This window comes from Montipora capricornis, chromosome 2, assembly GCF_036669925.1.
Source record: "Montipora capricornis isolate CH-2021 chromosome 2, ASM3666992v2, whole genome shotgun sequence".
NCBI classification, from domain to species: domain Eukaryota; kingdom Metazoa; phylum Cnidaria; class Anthozoa; order Scleractinia; family Acroporidae; genus Montipora; species Montipora capricornis.
In genome coordinates, this window is record NC_090884.1 from 21,393,941 (window position 1) to 21,411,440 (window position 17,500).

The 17,500-nt window shown below is 38.2% G+C and overlaps 2 protein-coding genes and 1 long non-coding RNA gene across 5 annotated transcripts in view; 2 read left to right on the plus strand and 1 right to left on the minus strand.

Annotated features, from left to right (window-relative positions):
- The window catches only part of LOC138039083 (uncharacterized), a 6,005-nt gene extending 5,941 nt beyond the window's left edge, over positions 1-64 (plus strand). Inside the window, exon 3 of the long non-coding RNA XR_011130359.1 lies at positions 1-64. This exon is cut by the window's left edge and continues 43 nt beyond it. This is a non-coding gene — a long non-coding RNA (uncharacterized lncRNA).
- A 4,297-nt stretch (positions 65-4,361) lies between these two features.
- LOC138039080 (uncharacterized) overlaps positions 4,362-17,500 on the plus strand; it is a 13,851-nt gene continuing 712 nt past the window's right edge. The window contains exons 1-11 of the mRNA XM_068885251.1: positions 4,362-4,562; positions 4,686-4,789; positions 6,279-6,444; positions 8,004-8,164; positions 10,446-10,592; positions 14,027-14,163; positions 15,333-15,396; positions 15,473-15,560; positions 15,870-15,982; positions 16,732-16,829; positions 17,362-17,454. Of these exons, the coding sequence (XP_068741352.1) occupies positions 4,454-4,562; positions 4,686-4,789; positions 6,279-6,444; positions 8,004-8,164; positions 10,446-10,592; positions 14,027-14,163; positions 15,333-15,396; positions 15,473-15,560; positions 15,870-15,982; positions 16,732-16,829; positions 17,362-17,454 (1,280 nt within the window). The 5' untranslated portion in view covers positions 4,362-4,453. The remainder of the gene's footprint in view (positions 4,563-4,685; positions 4,790-6,278; positions 6,445-8,003; positions 8,165-10,445; positions 10,593-14,026; positions 14,164-15,332; positions 15,397-15,472; positions 15,561-15,869; positions 15,983-16,731; positions 16,830-17,361; positions 17,455-17,500) is intronic.
- LOC138039082 (uncharacterized) overlaps positions 8,146-17,500 on the minus strand; it is a 12,536-nt gene continuing 3,181 nt past the window's right edge. Inside the window, exons 2-3 of one of the 3 annotated variants that reach the window (XM_068885254.1) lie at positions 11,114-11,234; positions 8,146-8,281 (exon numbers count right to left, since the gene is read on the minus strand). The gene's annotated coding sequence lies outside the window, so the exon portion shown is untranslated. The remainder of the gene's footprint in view (positions 8,282-11,113; positions 11,235-17,500) is intronic. The other 2 variants (XM_068885255.1, XM_068885256.1) reach the window with 2 other exon arrangements.

A 17,500-nucleotide genomic window follows, 5' to 3' on the forward strand; every position in this document is an offset into this window, starting at 1 on the left:
TTTTTTCGCTAGCAGGCTCAGAGTGTTTACATCAGGCATCATGATCTGGAACAAATGAATAGGTGTGAAATTCGTCCTTTTCCTAGTCTCCTTTGCAGCCACTCTGGCCGAAGTCATGCACGAGGAGCGTTGCGTGACCTCGACCCGAGCGGCTGCAAAGGAGAGTAGTCCTTTTTATGCTTTTGTCACATTCCAGTTCCCTCTTCCTCTTTGAGATGCAAGCTAAAGCAGCGTTTATACGAACACGGTTTCACATCGACACAGTTTCATGACTTCAAAACCGCGTCAAAATCGATGCGGTTTGAAAGTGTTTACACGGAACCATTTTCGCCAGAAAATCCTAGTCGTGATGGTATAAGCGAGCGCTCTACTACATGCTAAATTTACTATTACTGAAACAACAATGAAAGCAAGATGAAACACGCTAACACAACCCGGTGTGGCCAACACATCACACATGCGCACAACCATTTCACCCGGTCAATTACCAATTACCAATTATCAAAATCAAGTGGCAAGAGAAAATTCCCGACACAGAGGTCCTAAAGAGAGCAAACTTACTATCCATCCATACTCTTCTACAGGAGCCAACTTCGCTGGTCCGGACACTTGCACAGATTGCCCGACTACAGAATTCCGAAACAGCTCTTCTATGGCGAGCTTTCAACAGGCAAGAAAACTGCAGGTGGTCAGAAAAAGAGATGCAAGGATGTCCTCAAATCTTCTCCAAAGGCTATGAACATCAATTGGGAAAGTTGGGAATCCTACGACAGCGATCGACCAAACTGGCGCTACATGATCAATCTTGGTGCCAACATCTCAGAATTAGCAAGAACACTGGTTGCTCAGGGGAAACGAGCCAACAAGAAAGTCAGGTTAGCCAGCACCTCAACCACAACAGAGGGCGACTACAAGTGCCACCATTGTGATCGCTACTTCCGTGCCCGGATTGGACTCACCAGCCATCTCCGGACACACCGAAACCAATCAATATCGTAGAAGAAGTCTTGGTCCTCATAGCTAAGATGGACGAACAAGTCCATCGTAGCAAGTCTTCTGTGCGTATATTTTTAGGTTTGAAGGGGTTGGGGTAATGCGTAGATTTCTCTCGGGTTCACACAGGAGAACATTTAATTAACCTTCAATGGCGTCGAAAGTCAGTGTAACGCGAATGGCGTTTTAGTGGATCGTTAAGCAAAATATACCCTCACGGTGCTCAAGAATGGAACGTCAATTGGATAAACAAGACAGTCGGTGAAAAATAAATATCTGGAATCTCTAAAGCGACGAGTAATGGTCTTCGACAACAATTGCATTTTTCGCCGTTGGATATGAAATGAGCTTTGTTTCTAATATTTTACTAACGTGGTATTATATCCCCCGGGTATTATATACAACACTGAAATCAAATGGCAAATTGTTATGGATTTAACAAACATTGAAGGAATCGAACGCCTTGAATGCATCACAGTGTTTACTGAAGTCGCATAAAAAACAGGACAGCACCTCTCGACTAAAACCAAAACGAAAACACTTTAGTCACAATTCCAGAAAACCTATCACTTTCGGACGCCAAAAAATTCGCCCTTAGTAAAGGCCTTAATTTCATTCCTATAGCCAAAAAAACCGACGAATTCACAACCAAACAAGATGTCAAAAAATTTCTTCGCCACGTTCGACTAAAAGCATTTTTTCATGACAAAGAAGACCAATCCGACACTACAGAAAAAGATGCCTTTGAAACATTAACCACGCGTAAATCGAAATGGACTCCACCTGAGGGTCAATTCGCATCAATAGACTTTTTTATCAAAAAATGCCGCCATGAAATTCGCAAACTAAACTTTAATCGCAACACCAAACTTTCCAATCTTTCCAAAGAAGAATGGACTGCTCTCATGAATCTCAAAAACCGGAATGACCTCGTCATCAAAGCAGCCGACAAAGGCGGTGCGAGAGTCGTTTGGCGCACCGACCTTTACCCACAAGAAGCAATTCGGCAACTTTCGGACACCACTTTTTACACCAAAGTCAACAAAGACCTAACTTCCGCCAATCAAAAAATCGTCAAAGAAACCATTCATGAACTCATAACCAAACAAGAACTACCAGTTCTTGCCCAAAATCTCATCATCACCACTCCTAGAACGTCATGCATTTATGCTTTTTAAAATCACTGACCACACTTTACATGCATCTCCGCAAACGTCATCTACTGCATAACCTGCACACTATGCAAAAAGATCTACATAGGCGAAACAGGGAGAAGATTGGCGGACCGCTTTTGCTAACACCTACGAGATGTAGAAAAAACGACACAGATGCCTCAAAACCGGTTGCACGCCATTTTAATCTTCCTAATCACTCCCACCACAACATGATTATTTGCGGCCTATCCTAACACCACGGAAACACAGAAAGCCGTAAAAATCTCGAACAAAAAATTTTATTTTTCAACTTGGTACACTCTATCCACACGGAATCAATGAACGCCTCTCATTCCATTAATCTATTCACATATTCACGTCATACTATTTCTACCAATAGCAAAGCTCCTCCGCACACACATAAACCTTCAACAACCACAATTCCTCTATTCGCTCCGACGAAGGGCTAACGCTCGAAACGTCAGCTTTTTAAATCTTTCACGGTGGTTATTCGACCTTTATCAACTCGCTTGATAGAATCAATTTTCGCATCTAAGTTGTCTGGCAATTTACATTTATTTTGTACTCCACTCTGCAAATTGGAAATGTGACAGTGAAGAATTATTTGAATGAAAGCTTGCTGACCCTTTTTGTGCTTCATTATTACTGGGTTGCCAGTATGGCAAACCCAGTCAGGGTCTGCGTTTATAGTTTGTTTGTTTTATTTGTTTTCTTTTTTTTTCCGTGTCGGTAAAAGTCTTGCCTGTCACTCCCCTGCTAAGTGGTGTCTTTGTGCATAGCGCGTCGAAAGTCATGTAACGCGAATTGCGTTTTAGTGGATCTTTGAACGAAATATACCCTTATGAAGCTCAATAATGGCAAGTCAATTGGATATACAGGCGGTGGAATCTTAAAAGCGACGAGTATTGGACTTCGACAACAATCTATCGCCCGTCGAGCCGAAATCAAAGTGAGCTGTATTTCAAATATTTTACCAAGTGTGCTGTTATGTAGAACACTGAAACCAAATGGAAAATTCTCTGGTAACTTATGGGTTCAACAAAGACAGAGAACGAATCGAACACCTTACGTGGATCTGGAAATACGCGACTGCAACGATACTTGGGAAAGGTTCAGCGTATTTCTCCGCCGATATTCCGAACGATTTCCTGTACATTTTGTGCTGTGATTGATACTTTCTCCGCCAAACGAACCAGGCGAGTATGACGATCAAGTTATTTCCGTCTGTCTTTGCTGAACCCATAAGTTACCACAGAATTTTCCATTCGGTTTCAGTGTTCTACATAACAGCACACTTGGTAAAATATTTGAAATACAGCTCACTTTGATTTCGGCTCGACGGGCGATAGATTGTTGTCGAAGTCCATTATTCGTCGCTTATAAGATTCCACCGCCTGTATATCCAATTGACTTGCCATTACTGAGCTTCATAAGGGTACATTTTGTTCAAAGATCCACTAAAACGCCATTCGCGTTACATGACTTTCGACGCTATTGCCGGATAAGTTAATCGTTCTACTGTGTCCACCAGAGAAATCTACGCATTTCCCACTACCCTCTCGATCCTAAGAAAATACGCGTAGAAGGCGCTATGCACAAAGACACCACTTAGCAGGGGAGTGACAGGCAAGACTTTTACCGACACGGAAAAAAAAGAAAACAAATAAACAAGCAAACTAAACGCAGACCCCGACTGGGTTTGCTATACTGGCAACCCAGTAAAAAATTGCCTGGAACGCTGCAGTTCACGTACCACAGGCAACCCAGTGTAAGTCCATTGCGCTTCTAATTTTGCGCCAAAATAGTAACCGTATTCAAATCGATGTGGTTTTCGCTGTTTCCACGACAGTTGAAACCGCATCGTGTTGAAAACGCTCCAATTTTGGCACCGGTGTCAAATCGACACGGTTTCGATAACAGTCTCGATCGTTGTCGTGTAAACAGAAGGTGTAACCGCATCGAAATCGATGCGGTTACAAATGAAACCGCATTCGTGTAAACGCTGCCTAAATCTCAGGTTTTCAGTTACTAACTCTGGACTAATATGATGTTCTTTCACTTTCCTCTTATCCTTCCACATTTACCGTTCAGGTATCAGAAAGTGAAAACAACATTGAATAACAATAGAAAGAAGAAAATTTGCTTTGTGAGTTAATTTTTTAATAGACACGTTGTCCAATCAGAGAACAGATAAGAAACAATGTGTGTATCTACTCAGACTATTAACTCAGACTTGGTTGTGGCTCAGGTTGCACATTAACACATCTCCCAGCCAGAGACAGAAAATGGCGGCAATTGTAGGTTGTTCCCGTGTCTGTTTTTTAGGAAGCCGAAATGCTTTATATCGTCTTGTTTCTTGCCCATCGATTGAACTTCAAAGGCAGCAGAAGAACTGTAAGTGTTAATTTATAAGCCTAGATCTGCAGGAAACTTGACACGAACGTTTCCAAGCACGTGCTAAGTTATTCAATCGGCTCGCTTGCTGTAACATTGAGTAACTCGCTCTTCTATTTTTAGTTTGCCACCATGGAAATGGAAAGAAACTCAAAGTTGATGGCCCTGTTGTAGAATTGGATGGAGATGAAATGACCCGTGTGATTTGGAAAATGATCAAGGACCGGGTAAGATTTGGAGTCACAAAACATCGTCCAGCTGGGAGGTGTTCAAAGTTTTAATAATTGTTGAGGCTATCAGTTGTGAAACTACTAGATTCATGACCCGTATTACGAGCGTATGGAATTGAAAGCTTTTCATAATTTAAGCTTAAATTTGCGAAAGCTCCATGTCAGGTAGAGATGACTATATTTTTAATAGTCTCGACCTATTTGGGAATATTGTGAGGTATTGCTCCGCGACACGCAAGCTAGCTATCATGTTGCGTTTTCATGTTGTGACGAAATTGTGAAATAATTGAAACTTAACATTTCTTTGTTTATTTCAATCATCTTTTTGCAGTAATTATCAATTTTTCTTAATGTATTTTTAAATTTCATGCTTCACTCCTCCTTGGCCAGCCAATGTACATGCCATGAAATTATTTTTCATTCAGGAAAGCTATTAATGCATTCATTGTACCCTGCTTGAAGTTTTAAATAATTTTCTTGAAGAGAAAAATGCTCATTTTAGGATATTGCCACAAAAATATAAATACTTGTTTCAATATAACTTGGATTGACCATTTGTTGCATTCAAGATTATGTTGTAGGATTTCTGAGGGTCCCCTATACCACTTTGTAAAACTCAGTCACGCAAAAATATTTCACCTTTTCACACGTCACGAATAATATCCAAAATTCTTTCACGTTCACGCGAAATGCGAGACGATCACGTTTCACATAAAAATATAAATGAAATTCACGAAATTTAACAAATCAAAAGTGGTTCAGCGTTGTCTGAACTCTTATCGACAACAATATTCGTCATCACAGTGGTCAAAATGTTGTGCGCCGAGTGAGTCCACAACAAATTTTAATATTTTTTTGTGTAATTGCAAATTGGCTTTTTTGACCTACTTCACGGTTAAATATTCTTTTGAATTTTACGTTTGAAAGCGAGTCCAAATGGGCCAATTTGCAATGAAACAAAAGAATACTAAAATAGCGGCAATTTTGGAACAAGGTCTATAAGGTGTTTATCCTCTGAGTTTGGCTCTTCGATCGAGTGGTCATCTAAATTGCAGGTCTGACCTGCAGAGATTCCAACACTTTTTGAGTTTTGAAGGGAATTAGGGCGTATTTGTATGCAGAACATGTTCAACCAGAAATTTCTCAAGTCTCTGTGTTGTCAGTAACTTTCATTCTAAGATCATCTAGTTAGTCATGAATATGATAAGTAGCACTGTTGCTCAAAGGTCAAATAGTACTCCCAAAAAAGCCTGTACTATGGAAAAAACAGATACGACAATATACCTCTATAAACTTGACAAAATCAAGTTCATGTGGCATCACTGTACTTGACAATGGTTGGTGTGATCACAAGTCAACTGTATTCAGCTGCTATTGCAAAAAATGAGTAAAAAATGAATGACAATGTAAGCATTTAATGGGGTCAATGTTTGAAGCATGGTATACAACAAATTGTTTCATGATGCACCATTCACGTATTTGTTAGTTGATCTTGCCGTTCCTTGATCTGGACATCAAGTACTTTGATCTTGGGCTGCCACATCGTGATGCTACAGATGACAAGGTGACCATTGAGGCTGCAGAAGCCATAAAACAATACAATGTTGGAATTAAATGTGCAACAATCACTCCTGACGAAGAAAGAGTTAAAGGTGCTGGAGTTAATTGTAATAGTTGTTGTTATTATTGTGTGAATAATGCAGAGATGTCGCTAAGCGCGGGCTGCCGGTGAAAATTGCCGCTTGAGAAAGGGGTGATCGACAGCTGGATTTTGGCCATCAATCGAAGCAACTGAGAAGATCGCAAAATATTCTCCACAAAGTTTAAAAGTCATTCGAAATTGAATATCTGTTGGTATACAGAAATATCACTAGAATTTATGGATACGGGAAATGAAAGTGTTGTTTTAAGTACTGTTGTGCGTGTCTTCTCTTTTCATGTGTTCACCATCTTGAAGAAAGCCGGGTGTTGCAAGACACTGGGAACAATCTTGTTAGCAGGTCTCTGTGATGCTCAGAGCATGAATTTACTGCCTCAATAGAATCTTCAAGCAGATGAATTTATTCTTAGCTACATGTGTACGTCCCTGATAATGTATGGGAATTATTGCAATTAACTAACTTTACCCGTCTATAAGTCGACCTTTTATGGCCTCAAAAGAAGCTCCAAAAATCGCCCTCGACTTATACATGGGTCAAAGATTTCGAGCCAAGTTTCAGCTAAGTAATTTATTCAAAATTAACATCATAATGTGGTCTTTGGGCATAACGAACGCAGTGGACGAAAGACTTCAAAATGAATGTACTTAAGCAATTCCAGTTGAAATGAAAAAGGATTTGTTTTACTTTACATGTTGAAGATACTCACAAGCACAAATATGAGATAGACACTGGAAATTTTCGTTTTCCAAAGGTGGAAAGCTCTAAAAACATTCTCGTTTCTTCAAATAAAACGCGATCCTTCAATGGCTTAGTAACCTGGCGCAATACCTCGTGTTGCGTGCAAGCATGATCGTGACTCGTGTTGCCTGAAAATGGTGGTTGGTAATGATTGTTTTTTATTCTTTATACAAACCTGGAGGATTTAAATGCTTTTGCAAACTTTGTATTGTGTGGTTTATGAGTTTTGTTTCGTTTGCCATGTAAGAAATTATAAGTCAAGCACCAATTAAACCTTGCACGTTTCGCATCGTTTTTGAAGTTATTTTCAAAGATTGACTCCTGCTTCTGTGATGTTGTGCTTATCCTCTAAAGCCCCTTATCTTTGAACAACGAAACAGGTTAGTTTGAGGTTTACATGTTCGATTTTCTGAGGACTTTTTCGAAATTCAAGGACAAAATGCCACACATACAACAACCGCTGAAGCACAAAACTATTAACCGCTTGAGGCCCTTAATTTTTTGTGAATCCACAGTTCCAGAAATCGAAGAATGCAAGATTAGTAATCCCATGAACATTTAGCAAAGAAATTAAGAAATTGCTTTTTCTGTCATCAAAAATTGGGGGTCGACTTATACATGGGATCGACTTATACACGGGTAAATACGGTAACTTTACCATGTTTATTGGTGTGTGCAAATACAGTCTATATCCAGACAAGGTCATTAATGTTTGTCATGTCTCATGAATCTTCAATTCTACAATAATAATGTAATTGATCATAAAATGGCATCCAGAACCAGAAAATTGCAACAGTCTTTTGTTGTTTTAGAATACAATTTGAAAAAGATGTGGCGTAGTCCCAATGGTACAATTCGTAACATCTTGGGAGGCACAGTTTTTCGTGAGCCGATCATCTGCCAGAAGGTTCCAAGACTTGTGCCAGGCTGGGTGGAGCCTATTGTCATTGGAAGACACGCTCATGGTGATCAGGTTGGTTTCACCACTTCCATCTGTACAGTTTCGTGTAATTGATGCTGCTGCTGCTCTGAAAGCAACTCTTCTACTTGTCTTGTGCTCTTCAACAAACATCCTATGCACCATCTATATCTTGATAGACACACATACCAATCATACATGTACATTAGTATTGTGTGGTTCCAGAAAAATTAATATCCATGATACCCCACCATGGACGGAATTGAAAATTCGGGTATGTTGGGGGGTGAGAAGCCCAGGCAACTTCAGAGGGGAAGGGGGTGGGAAGATAAAAATCACTTTCCAAGGGGTTAATTTCGAACTCAGTACAAAGATTGCTACTTGCCGATCTGGTAGATCATTTTTAAAGAAATAAATAAGTTTAACTACATCATTTATGATTAATTGTTTTTTTCATCTAATTATAAATCAGGTTTTCTTTCTTTCAAAAGCATTATGTATGTGAATCCAAAGGAATTAGGCCCCTGTTAGGCCAACAAAAACTTTGTCGCTTGTGTAATATTGACCACCGATACTTGTTACCAGTCTCCATAGAGACATGACTGTGTAACAGGTGTGGTCTTCAAGGACCCTAACCCTAACCCTAAAACCATTGAATACTAACCGACAAAGATTGGATTTGAGATTAAACATCGTTTTAGGCCTAATTAGGTCTAAAAAGTTATTGCTCCTAACCTCAGTCTTAATCTGAGTCCTAATCTTAATCTCAATGAATTAGGAGCAATAACGTTTTAGGCTTAATTAGGCCTACAACGATATTTAATCTCAAATCCAACCTTTGTCGGTTAGTATTCAATGTATTGTGGGGTCATGCATACATGGTGCTTTAGTGTTTCGTTTCGCTTTTTCGTGGTTTAGTACAGTAAACACCCACATATACGTTGTAAGAACACTTTTTTCAGGTTTAAGGCTGATCGTGTTCTTATTGGAGGGGTGCTTAGTGAGAAATCAGCCTGAAAGTGTTCTTAAAATGTTCTTAAAATTGTTTTCAGAAATGCTTCAAATTACATATTACAAGAGGTTTAATTAACATACAATGCTGTTTTGTAATAGATTTTATAATTTGTATTGTTCCTGAACACCTTAGCACTTTGATATAAATTACTTTACTGTGTTATTTCCTTATCCTAATACCCTTTCCCTTTGTATTAAGAACATGTTTTATTTATCACGCTGAATTTGTTCTTATTTATATGGTGCTTTATTGGCCAAATTTCAGCCTGATGTTCTTAATGCACTTGTTCTTACATTGTACATGTACATGCGGGTGTTTACTGTAATGCCCAGTCTTTGATCTCTGCATCATGTCAGTCAATTGAAAAACAGTACAAGGTTGAAAGTTTAGCTTCAAAAAGCAGAAGGTATACGATCATGTAACAATTTCAGAATCTAGAGTTTTTATTCTCCTTCTCGTTTCCACTTTATTTTGTGGTTGAAAGTTTGACGTTCTTGCAAAGTGGCGTTAATTCCATCAACATTACGGCCATGGAGATGGCTATCCGCTGTTTGGAAAGAAATTGTCAGCTTGCAAATCATCTATTTCATTTTAAGGGATAAGCAATATTGTGTAGTTGAGATTGCTTTGTAGGTAGTCAACTGTTCTAATTCCAGACCGCTCAATAAAATTAAATGAAGACCATAGACCGTATTCATAAATGGCGGTCAAGAAATTATTCTTTTGTCTTCGTGCTAATCATCCTAACTAGCCTCACTTTGGAGCAAAAATTCTTTTGAAATTTGCTCATGTTTATGAGGCTACTTAGGGTGATTAGCATAAAGACAAAAGAATAATTACTTAGCCGCCATTTCTGAATACAGTCTATTGCATACCTGCAGTCGGCGCCGTTCTTTACTTTGATAATCCTTTTTCATGAAAATAAACTTTTCCAGAGGGGTTGGGGGGTCTTTGTCTTACTTTGCGGAAATTCCGGAGGGGTGGGGGCTCATCAGTTCCTTACAAATTGGAAAATCCAGGGAGGTGGGGGGGCCTAAGTAAAATTCCTTCCGTGGTGGGATATGGATATTTTCTGGAACCACACATTAAACATACCATATAAGTCACTGCTTCTTGTTTTCTTTGTTATTTAAGATTCAATGATAATGGCCCAAGTGTACTTGGACTATAGATTGAAGTACAAATACAAAAAAATTTGGGCTTTTCCATATCGACAAAAAGGCTAATTTTGATGTATTTATTGCTTGATCATCTTTCTGTCTTTTGACTTTAAGGGCCTCAAATTTATCTTTCAATCTGTCTTTTTTTATGCTGTCATAGTATCGTGCCAGAGATTTTGTTGTGAATGGGCCTGGAGTGTTTGAAATCTCCTTTTCCCCAGCTGATGGCAGTGGCAAGCTCAGTACTGAAGTATTTGAGTTTACTGGTACTGGAGGTGTGACTATGGGCATGTATAACACTGATGAGGTAATAACTACATGTAGACCAGTGTATTGGGAGGACCTGTATTGGAGTGATTGTTTTTTAATCTGTTGTTACCACTTGCAATAAATTATTGCTGATTTTGACCAAAAGGCCCATAAAAAATAGACTTCAATAAACTGCTGTTGATCAGTAGCACAATACATGTGTACAATCAGAGTGACACAAACGCCTTCCCAAATATCTTCTCTATTATAAGCCATACATTTGTAAGATTTCACACAAATAAGGGTAACATGTTTGTCAATAAATATGCAAACATTAGTGAATATTTACTGCACTCTTATTTTTGTTTTCAAGACAAAAGTGATTAAAAATATGGTCGTCTCGTGTAACATTTACACAGATGAAATGCTGTTTGATAAAAAATATACAGCTGTACCTAGACCAAAATGTGCGTTATTGTTTGGAAAAATCTAGAAATTACAAAGACCAAACATACTTTCAACCTAATAACTCGACTTTCTAAAACTAGAATCTGTATGGTTAAAATTCCAAAAAAGTACCTCATAGTTAGGTCGTCATGATACTGCTCTCAGCTTCTGCAGTTAAATTAAGGTTCCCAGACAAGTTACAAAAATGAGGTGATCAGGCAGATGGCATTCTCACTTTACTAGGGACTCTTTCCTGAAAATATGAACAATCTAGGGCTTATTCGCTCCAACACAATAAAAAAAAGTCTGAATCCCAAGCCTTGTGAAACGCACCCCATGGTTTGATGCGCCATTAAAAGCATCAAAGAAAGTCTTCCCAAATGCCCGCAATGGATCCAAAACCTTCAGATTGCCGACACATATGAATCTCATCTCAAAACGAATGTTCATGAGCATTTCCACGTTAAAATATAAAGTAAGTAGCTCGCAAGAGGAGTTTTTCTAAATCCCAAGCCTTGTGAAACGCTTCTTCATTAGTTTCCTACTACATGTAGGATTTTCTAGGGCAAAAGACAGCGTAACAACATAACGATTTCGCCATGATTTCGAACAATTCCTTTGTGAAACAACATGTGGCCTTGTTAACCTCCCAAGTATGTTCCAGAAGCTTTTTGTTACATAACAACTCCGAAAATAGCCGTGAAAACGAGCAGAAAAACATGTGTTTCAGAGCTGATAGAGAGGGGCAGAGGTCGAAACAAAAGTTTATCAAGTTGCCTGGGATGTCCATGAAGACATTGTTGTTTCATTGTAACATTAATAGCCCTTATGCGTGATGACGTTTGACTAGCTAATTTCACCACCAAGTCTCAAATTCGAAAATTCAAACTTTTTTAATTTTAGCATGAGCTAAATCCCAAAGGGGCAAACTTGAAAAGGAAACCCACGGGCGAGCAGTATTGCATGTTCAAATGATGTGAGTACTTTAGTGCAAACGAGGCTTGGTGGTGAAATTAGTTAGTCAGATGTCATCACGCATAAGGCCCATTAACAGCTGTTTGATGGGCAAAAACTAATAATTAGTTTTGTTTTGATAAGGATATTTCAAAATGCACAATTTGTTACCCAAAAGTGTGTAAAAGGTACTAGTCATAGGATGCACAATGCATTATGGGTAAAACTTAAGATTGCTGACTGGGTAAAAACTTTTGATTACAGTCGAACCTGTATATAACGGCCACCCTCGGGATTTGAGAAACTGGCCGCTTAATGGAGGTGGCCACTTAATACAGGATCACTAAAAATACTCACTGGGCGTGGTCTAATGTCAATTTTAATGGCGTATCATACAAATACACTTTATGCAAGGAAACAGTAGAACAATCAACACTCTTTCAAGTGATATACTGGCTTTAAACAAAGTTCAGTGCCAACTTATAACTTAACGATATAATAAACGTAACATTGTCTAATCTTCTATGTACAGTATACATTGTACAGTTACTGACTACTATATTTCTCTGACCAACAGTTCACAACAAAATGTCTGATTCCGTCATTTCATATTTGTTCGATGTGTATAAATAACGGAAATGTTTCTTATTAAAAGTAGCACTATAGACAACAAAACTGTTCAAGTTAAAGTAACTGTAGTAATAGGATAGGAAACGAAGTCTTAAAAAAGTCGGACATGTACGTCTGGCGCTTCAGCACTTGAAACTTTTGTTTGCAGAGCAAGTCGACTTTGCGGGCATTGATAGCTATTGGAGCGGCTTTACACATTCCTTGTCTTTTTGACAGCCAAATTATCGGCGGACGTTTTGTAAAACAACCCACTGTTGACTGTTGATCTTCAAAACGATAATTTTTTTTGTGTTTGTGATTTTGTACTGTACTTAAGCACATTGCAGACATCTGCAAAGCGTTAACGACACTAAAGAGCCGATTGTCAGTTTACAGTAAACAAACATTATTCACGGATTTTGATTGGTTTTTGCCTGTGATCTATTAGAGGACAGACGCACGATTGACGTCACCATCAGCTTTTACATGTATGCGAATAAAGTTTAATTCTTTATTATATAAAACAAATAGATTCCATGTAGCCGTGGGTCTGTTCAGTAATAGATCACAGAAGACGTCAAAATGTGGTAAGAACATCAGTGACACACTCGGCTATCGCCTCGTGTGCCACTTTTTTGTTCTTACCACATTTTGATGTCATCTGTGATCTATTACTGAACAGACGCACGGCAACATGGAATCTATTTGTTAAACTGATGATGGATTGCATTTTAAACACAGCAAAACACCACAAAATGACGTATGTATGGCTTTAATAGTTTCCGTTCAGGGGTGGCCGCTTAATACAGGTAAAAATAACAAAAAAAAGACAAACATGGGACTGCCACAGGGTGGCCGAGGCCGCTTAATAGAGGTGGCCACCTAATAGAGGTGACAAATACAGCGTTTATACATGAGCAAAAAATCGGGACTTTGAAAACTGGCCGCTTAATAGAGGGTGGCCGCTTAATACAAGGCTGTTATATACAGGTTTGACTGTATATGATTGTTTGCTATAAATGACGATTTGCTGTGATAATTATGAAGTGTTAAACATGAATTTGGACGGATTAGATATTTTACAAAATTAAGAGGCTGCAAAGTATCATGGTTATAACTAAAAATGCTGACTACAAAGCTAAAAGCAAGCAAAGCATAATTATTTAGGCCCTTAAAGTGTGTTTTACTGTGCAAATTAAAGTGTTATCATGACTTTATAGAAATTTATAGAAATTACACAATCGTACATGTCTATTGTGCTGCTGATCTGTTATTTATTGCATGTGATTTCTGGGAGGGAGGTTACTGAAGAACCTGAGTGTAGCTAATTGCTCCAAATAAGTGTGCAGAGCAAATTTAATTGGAAACTACATTTCAACCATGTACTAAAAAAGTTGCCTAGTTGAGTTACCTAGTAAATTATAATCTTTTGTTGTTGTATAGTTTTTGAGTGATGCCATTTTCATGTTTGTTGTGCTTTAGTCCATCAGGGAGTTTGCTCATAGCTGCTTCCAGTATGCCTTGAATAAGGAATGGCCTCTTTATATGAGCACCAAAAACACCATCTTAAAAAAGTATGATGGCAGATTCAAGGACATCTTTGAAGACATCTATCAAAGGTACAAATTTGTACAATGTAGGTCTGGAAGTAATGTCCTGTTATAAGCTTTTAGAGTTTATTAAATAAATGTATTGTAAATGCAATGATGTACAGAGCAGAGCGAGAAAGAAAGTTTACGCAAATATTGGTGGGCAAGTTGGGCAGGGAATATTATTATACTGGTGCTCAGTTTGAACTCACCAACCAGGATGAAGATCAGAGGAGGGGTCTCAGCTAGTACTGCTGTACCAAGGGGGGTGCCTCATGCCTATGACGAGAGGCAAGCATGGTGCCTGGTATTGTGTCCTTGAGGCAAGTACCCCAATGGAGCAGTAGAACGACATGTTTCATCATAGGACTGAAGGGGTGCTGCAGGCAGCAATTCCCACATCAATTTACTTATACTCCACAAGGGAAAATCTTGATAGCCATAACAAATTTGAGGAAAGCATGCAATTATTCATATATATATATTTTGAGAGGACATTAGGTGAAGTTTTACAGAAAGTGGTGAATGGCAAGATGCTAGCTGTGTATTGGCAGGCGTGCTGCCAAAATTAATAGGGAATTGCATAATCTGTGTACTGTCAAATAAGGACATAAAGACAGTACATATTTATGCAAATAAGGACATCATCATTTACTATTAATTGTTTGTACGAATATAGATTGCTTTCATTAGCACACAACTGTTTTTATGATTTTTCACCTACTCCTACATGTATTAAGCAGCTATTTATGAAATATGATTGTAACTATAACCTGCGAAGAAAATTGACATTTTTTTTACTGAAGCCGAAATCAGAACTTCACTTGCTACAAAGCCATATCTCTATGGAATTCTCTTGAAAATCATACATGTTCTATCGCAAGCAGAAGCTTGTTTAAAGACACGCTTAAACATATAATTTCATGTAAATAGATTTATTTCTTTATTTGTAAATAGTACTTTTTAACTTCTTAAATACGCAACCACATCAGCTCTGCTGTAATTTTTATCATGTTTAAATAAATGTTGTTGTTGTTGTTGTTGTTTTTGTAAATTGCCTGAGGGAGCATTTTGCCGGAAGAGTGGGCGCAGAGATTATTGCTTGCTAACACTATGCAACTTGAATTTTATGCTAAAATCTCACTTTTGCATTTTATTTACCTCTTTTTTCTTATCTATTTTGTTTATTTGCATTTAAGGAATTATGAAAAACAATTCAAAGACCTTGGAATTTGGTATGAACACAGACTTATTGATGATATGGTAAGTTAATACTAATTAACTGGATTTGTGTTATGGAGATTACACTTCAGTTCTTTCATTTGTGATTCTTTTTTAGGTTGCTTATGTCCTGAAGTCACCTGGTGGATTTGTTTGGGCTGCAAAGAATTATGATGGAGATGTGCAATCAGATACCCTTGCCCAAGGTAATTAACAAACAAAAAAGCCAGCAAGGAACATGGGTGTTTTAATTACCACCTTATCAATGGTCAATAGACAGGCAAAACCTCCATGTCTATTCTTCAATTCCTCATGATACTTAAAAAGTCTTTGATGTGTTCCTTTGATGTTGTGTGTGCACCTGTGTGTGTTTGTTGTTAATAGGGTGGGAGTTGGAGGGGAAGAGAGGGAGTTTAAGCCATAGTTTTGACTGCCAATCATTAAGCTCACTTGTTAGATCACTGAACCACTATAGGGTGAAGTAATAAAGCTAAGAATTTATCACCTTTTTTCAGGATTTGGTTCCCTTGGTTTAATGATGAGTGTACTTGTTTGTGGAGATGGGAAAACTGTTGAGGCTGAGGCTGCACATGGCACTGTGACAAGACACTACAGACAATATCAGAAGGTTAAAACAGCTGCTTCAAATTCCACCACATTTTCAGAGGAGATTCATGTTTTCTTAATAATAATAATAATAATAATAATAATAATAATAATAATAATAATAATAATATTCTAAAGTCTAAAACTTGGTTTCATTAGGCATAGCTTAAGTATCCAACTGCAACAACTAGCCTCTTGTTGTTGACCTTTTCAAAGGAAAACTTAATGGTGTTTTGAATGCCGCTTTTCTTAAAAGGTTTCTTTAGTCCAGAAGCAAAATGCTGAACATCGAAACTGGGAGGCCAAGAAAGTATTTGGATATTGCAGTGTGCTTACCACATTCGTCAAAAAATGAAAAAAAAATCATTCCCTAGCAATAAAGGGTCACACAGTTAGTAGTTTCCTACTCGACTGTTATTTAGAACATCACGTAACGATCTGGAGCATGGTGCGCATGTGACACCCAAATAGTAGCTTCTTAATGTAGGGGACAACGCGTTCTTCTTTTTACAATTCATGTGTCTTTGAATGGAAAACCAGTGAATTCAAGCTTTTGCATCTTGACACTGAAATTGATAACTGACACCATTCCAGATAAGAAATAAGTCAGTTAAGAAAAGTAGTTATAGCACAGCTTGATACCTTAAAAGGATCTTTAGATTCGCTGTGAACAATCTACCCTACTACTAATGTATAAATGAGCTTTCAGCTATCTACAGTATGCCTTTGTTGTGTTGTTGGTGATTATAAGAGGTTTTTCTTAATCTTCAGGGTAACGAAACAAGTACAAACCCCATTGCCAGTATTTTTGCCTGGACTCAAGGACTGCGTCACCGGTCAAGACTTGATAACAACCCTGAACTGAAGACGTAGGTTTAATCACAGTTTCCCCAAACTGACGCAATTAATCAGTGAAAAAGTATTGGAGAAAACAACTGTACTTGAAACTAAAAAAATATGAGTGAATTTTTGAATAAAATTTTCTTAGCTTGTTTTATTTTTAGGCTTCTTGTCTTCTGTGTGGTTTTTGTAACGTTTTAAGCGATTTTCAGGGAGTTTCTTATCATTTTTAGCGTCTCCCTCTGTATACATGTATACAGAGGGAAAACACCGACCTTGAAAACGACCAAACATCCCCAGAAAATTGCTTCAAAAACCACATAGAAGACAAGAAGCCTCACAAAGAAAAGAAGGTAAGAAGTTTTTATTCAAACTGAAGTGGCTCAATTTTTTTAGTTTCAAGTACATGTACAGTTCTTTTCTCCAGTATTTTTCACTGATTGTGTCAGTTTGGGGAACCTGTGGTTTAATCACTGTCAATTCATCGTGATGTGATTTTATGAGGGTGTACTTCTGTTTCTGTTCTTCAAGTTGATCTTTTCATTATCCTTTTGGTTTTAGATTCTGCAGGGCTGTGGAGAAGGCGTGTGTGGCTACGGTCGATTCGGGTTACATGACAAAAGATCTAGCAGCTTGCATCTACGGACTCAGCAAGTGAGTTGTCGCAGATTAACGCCGTTGCTTTTCTCTTTGGGAGGTC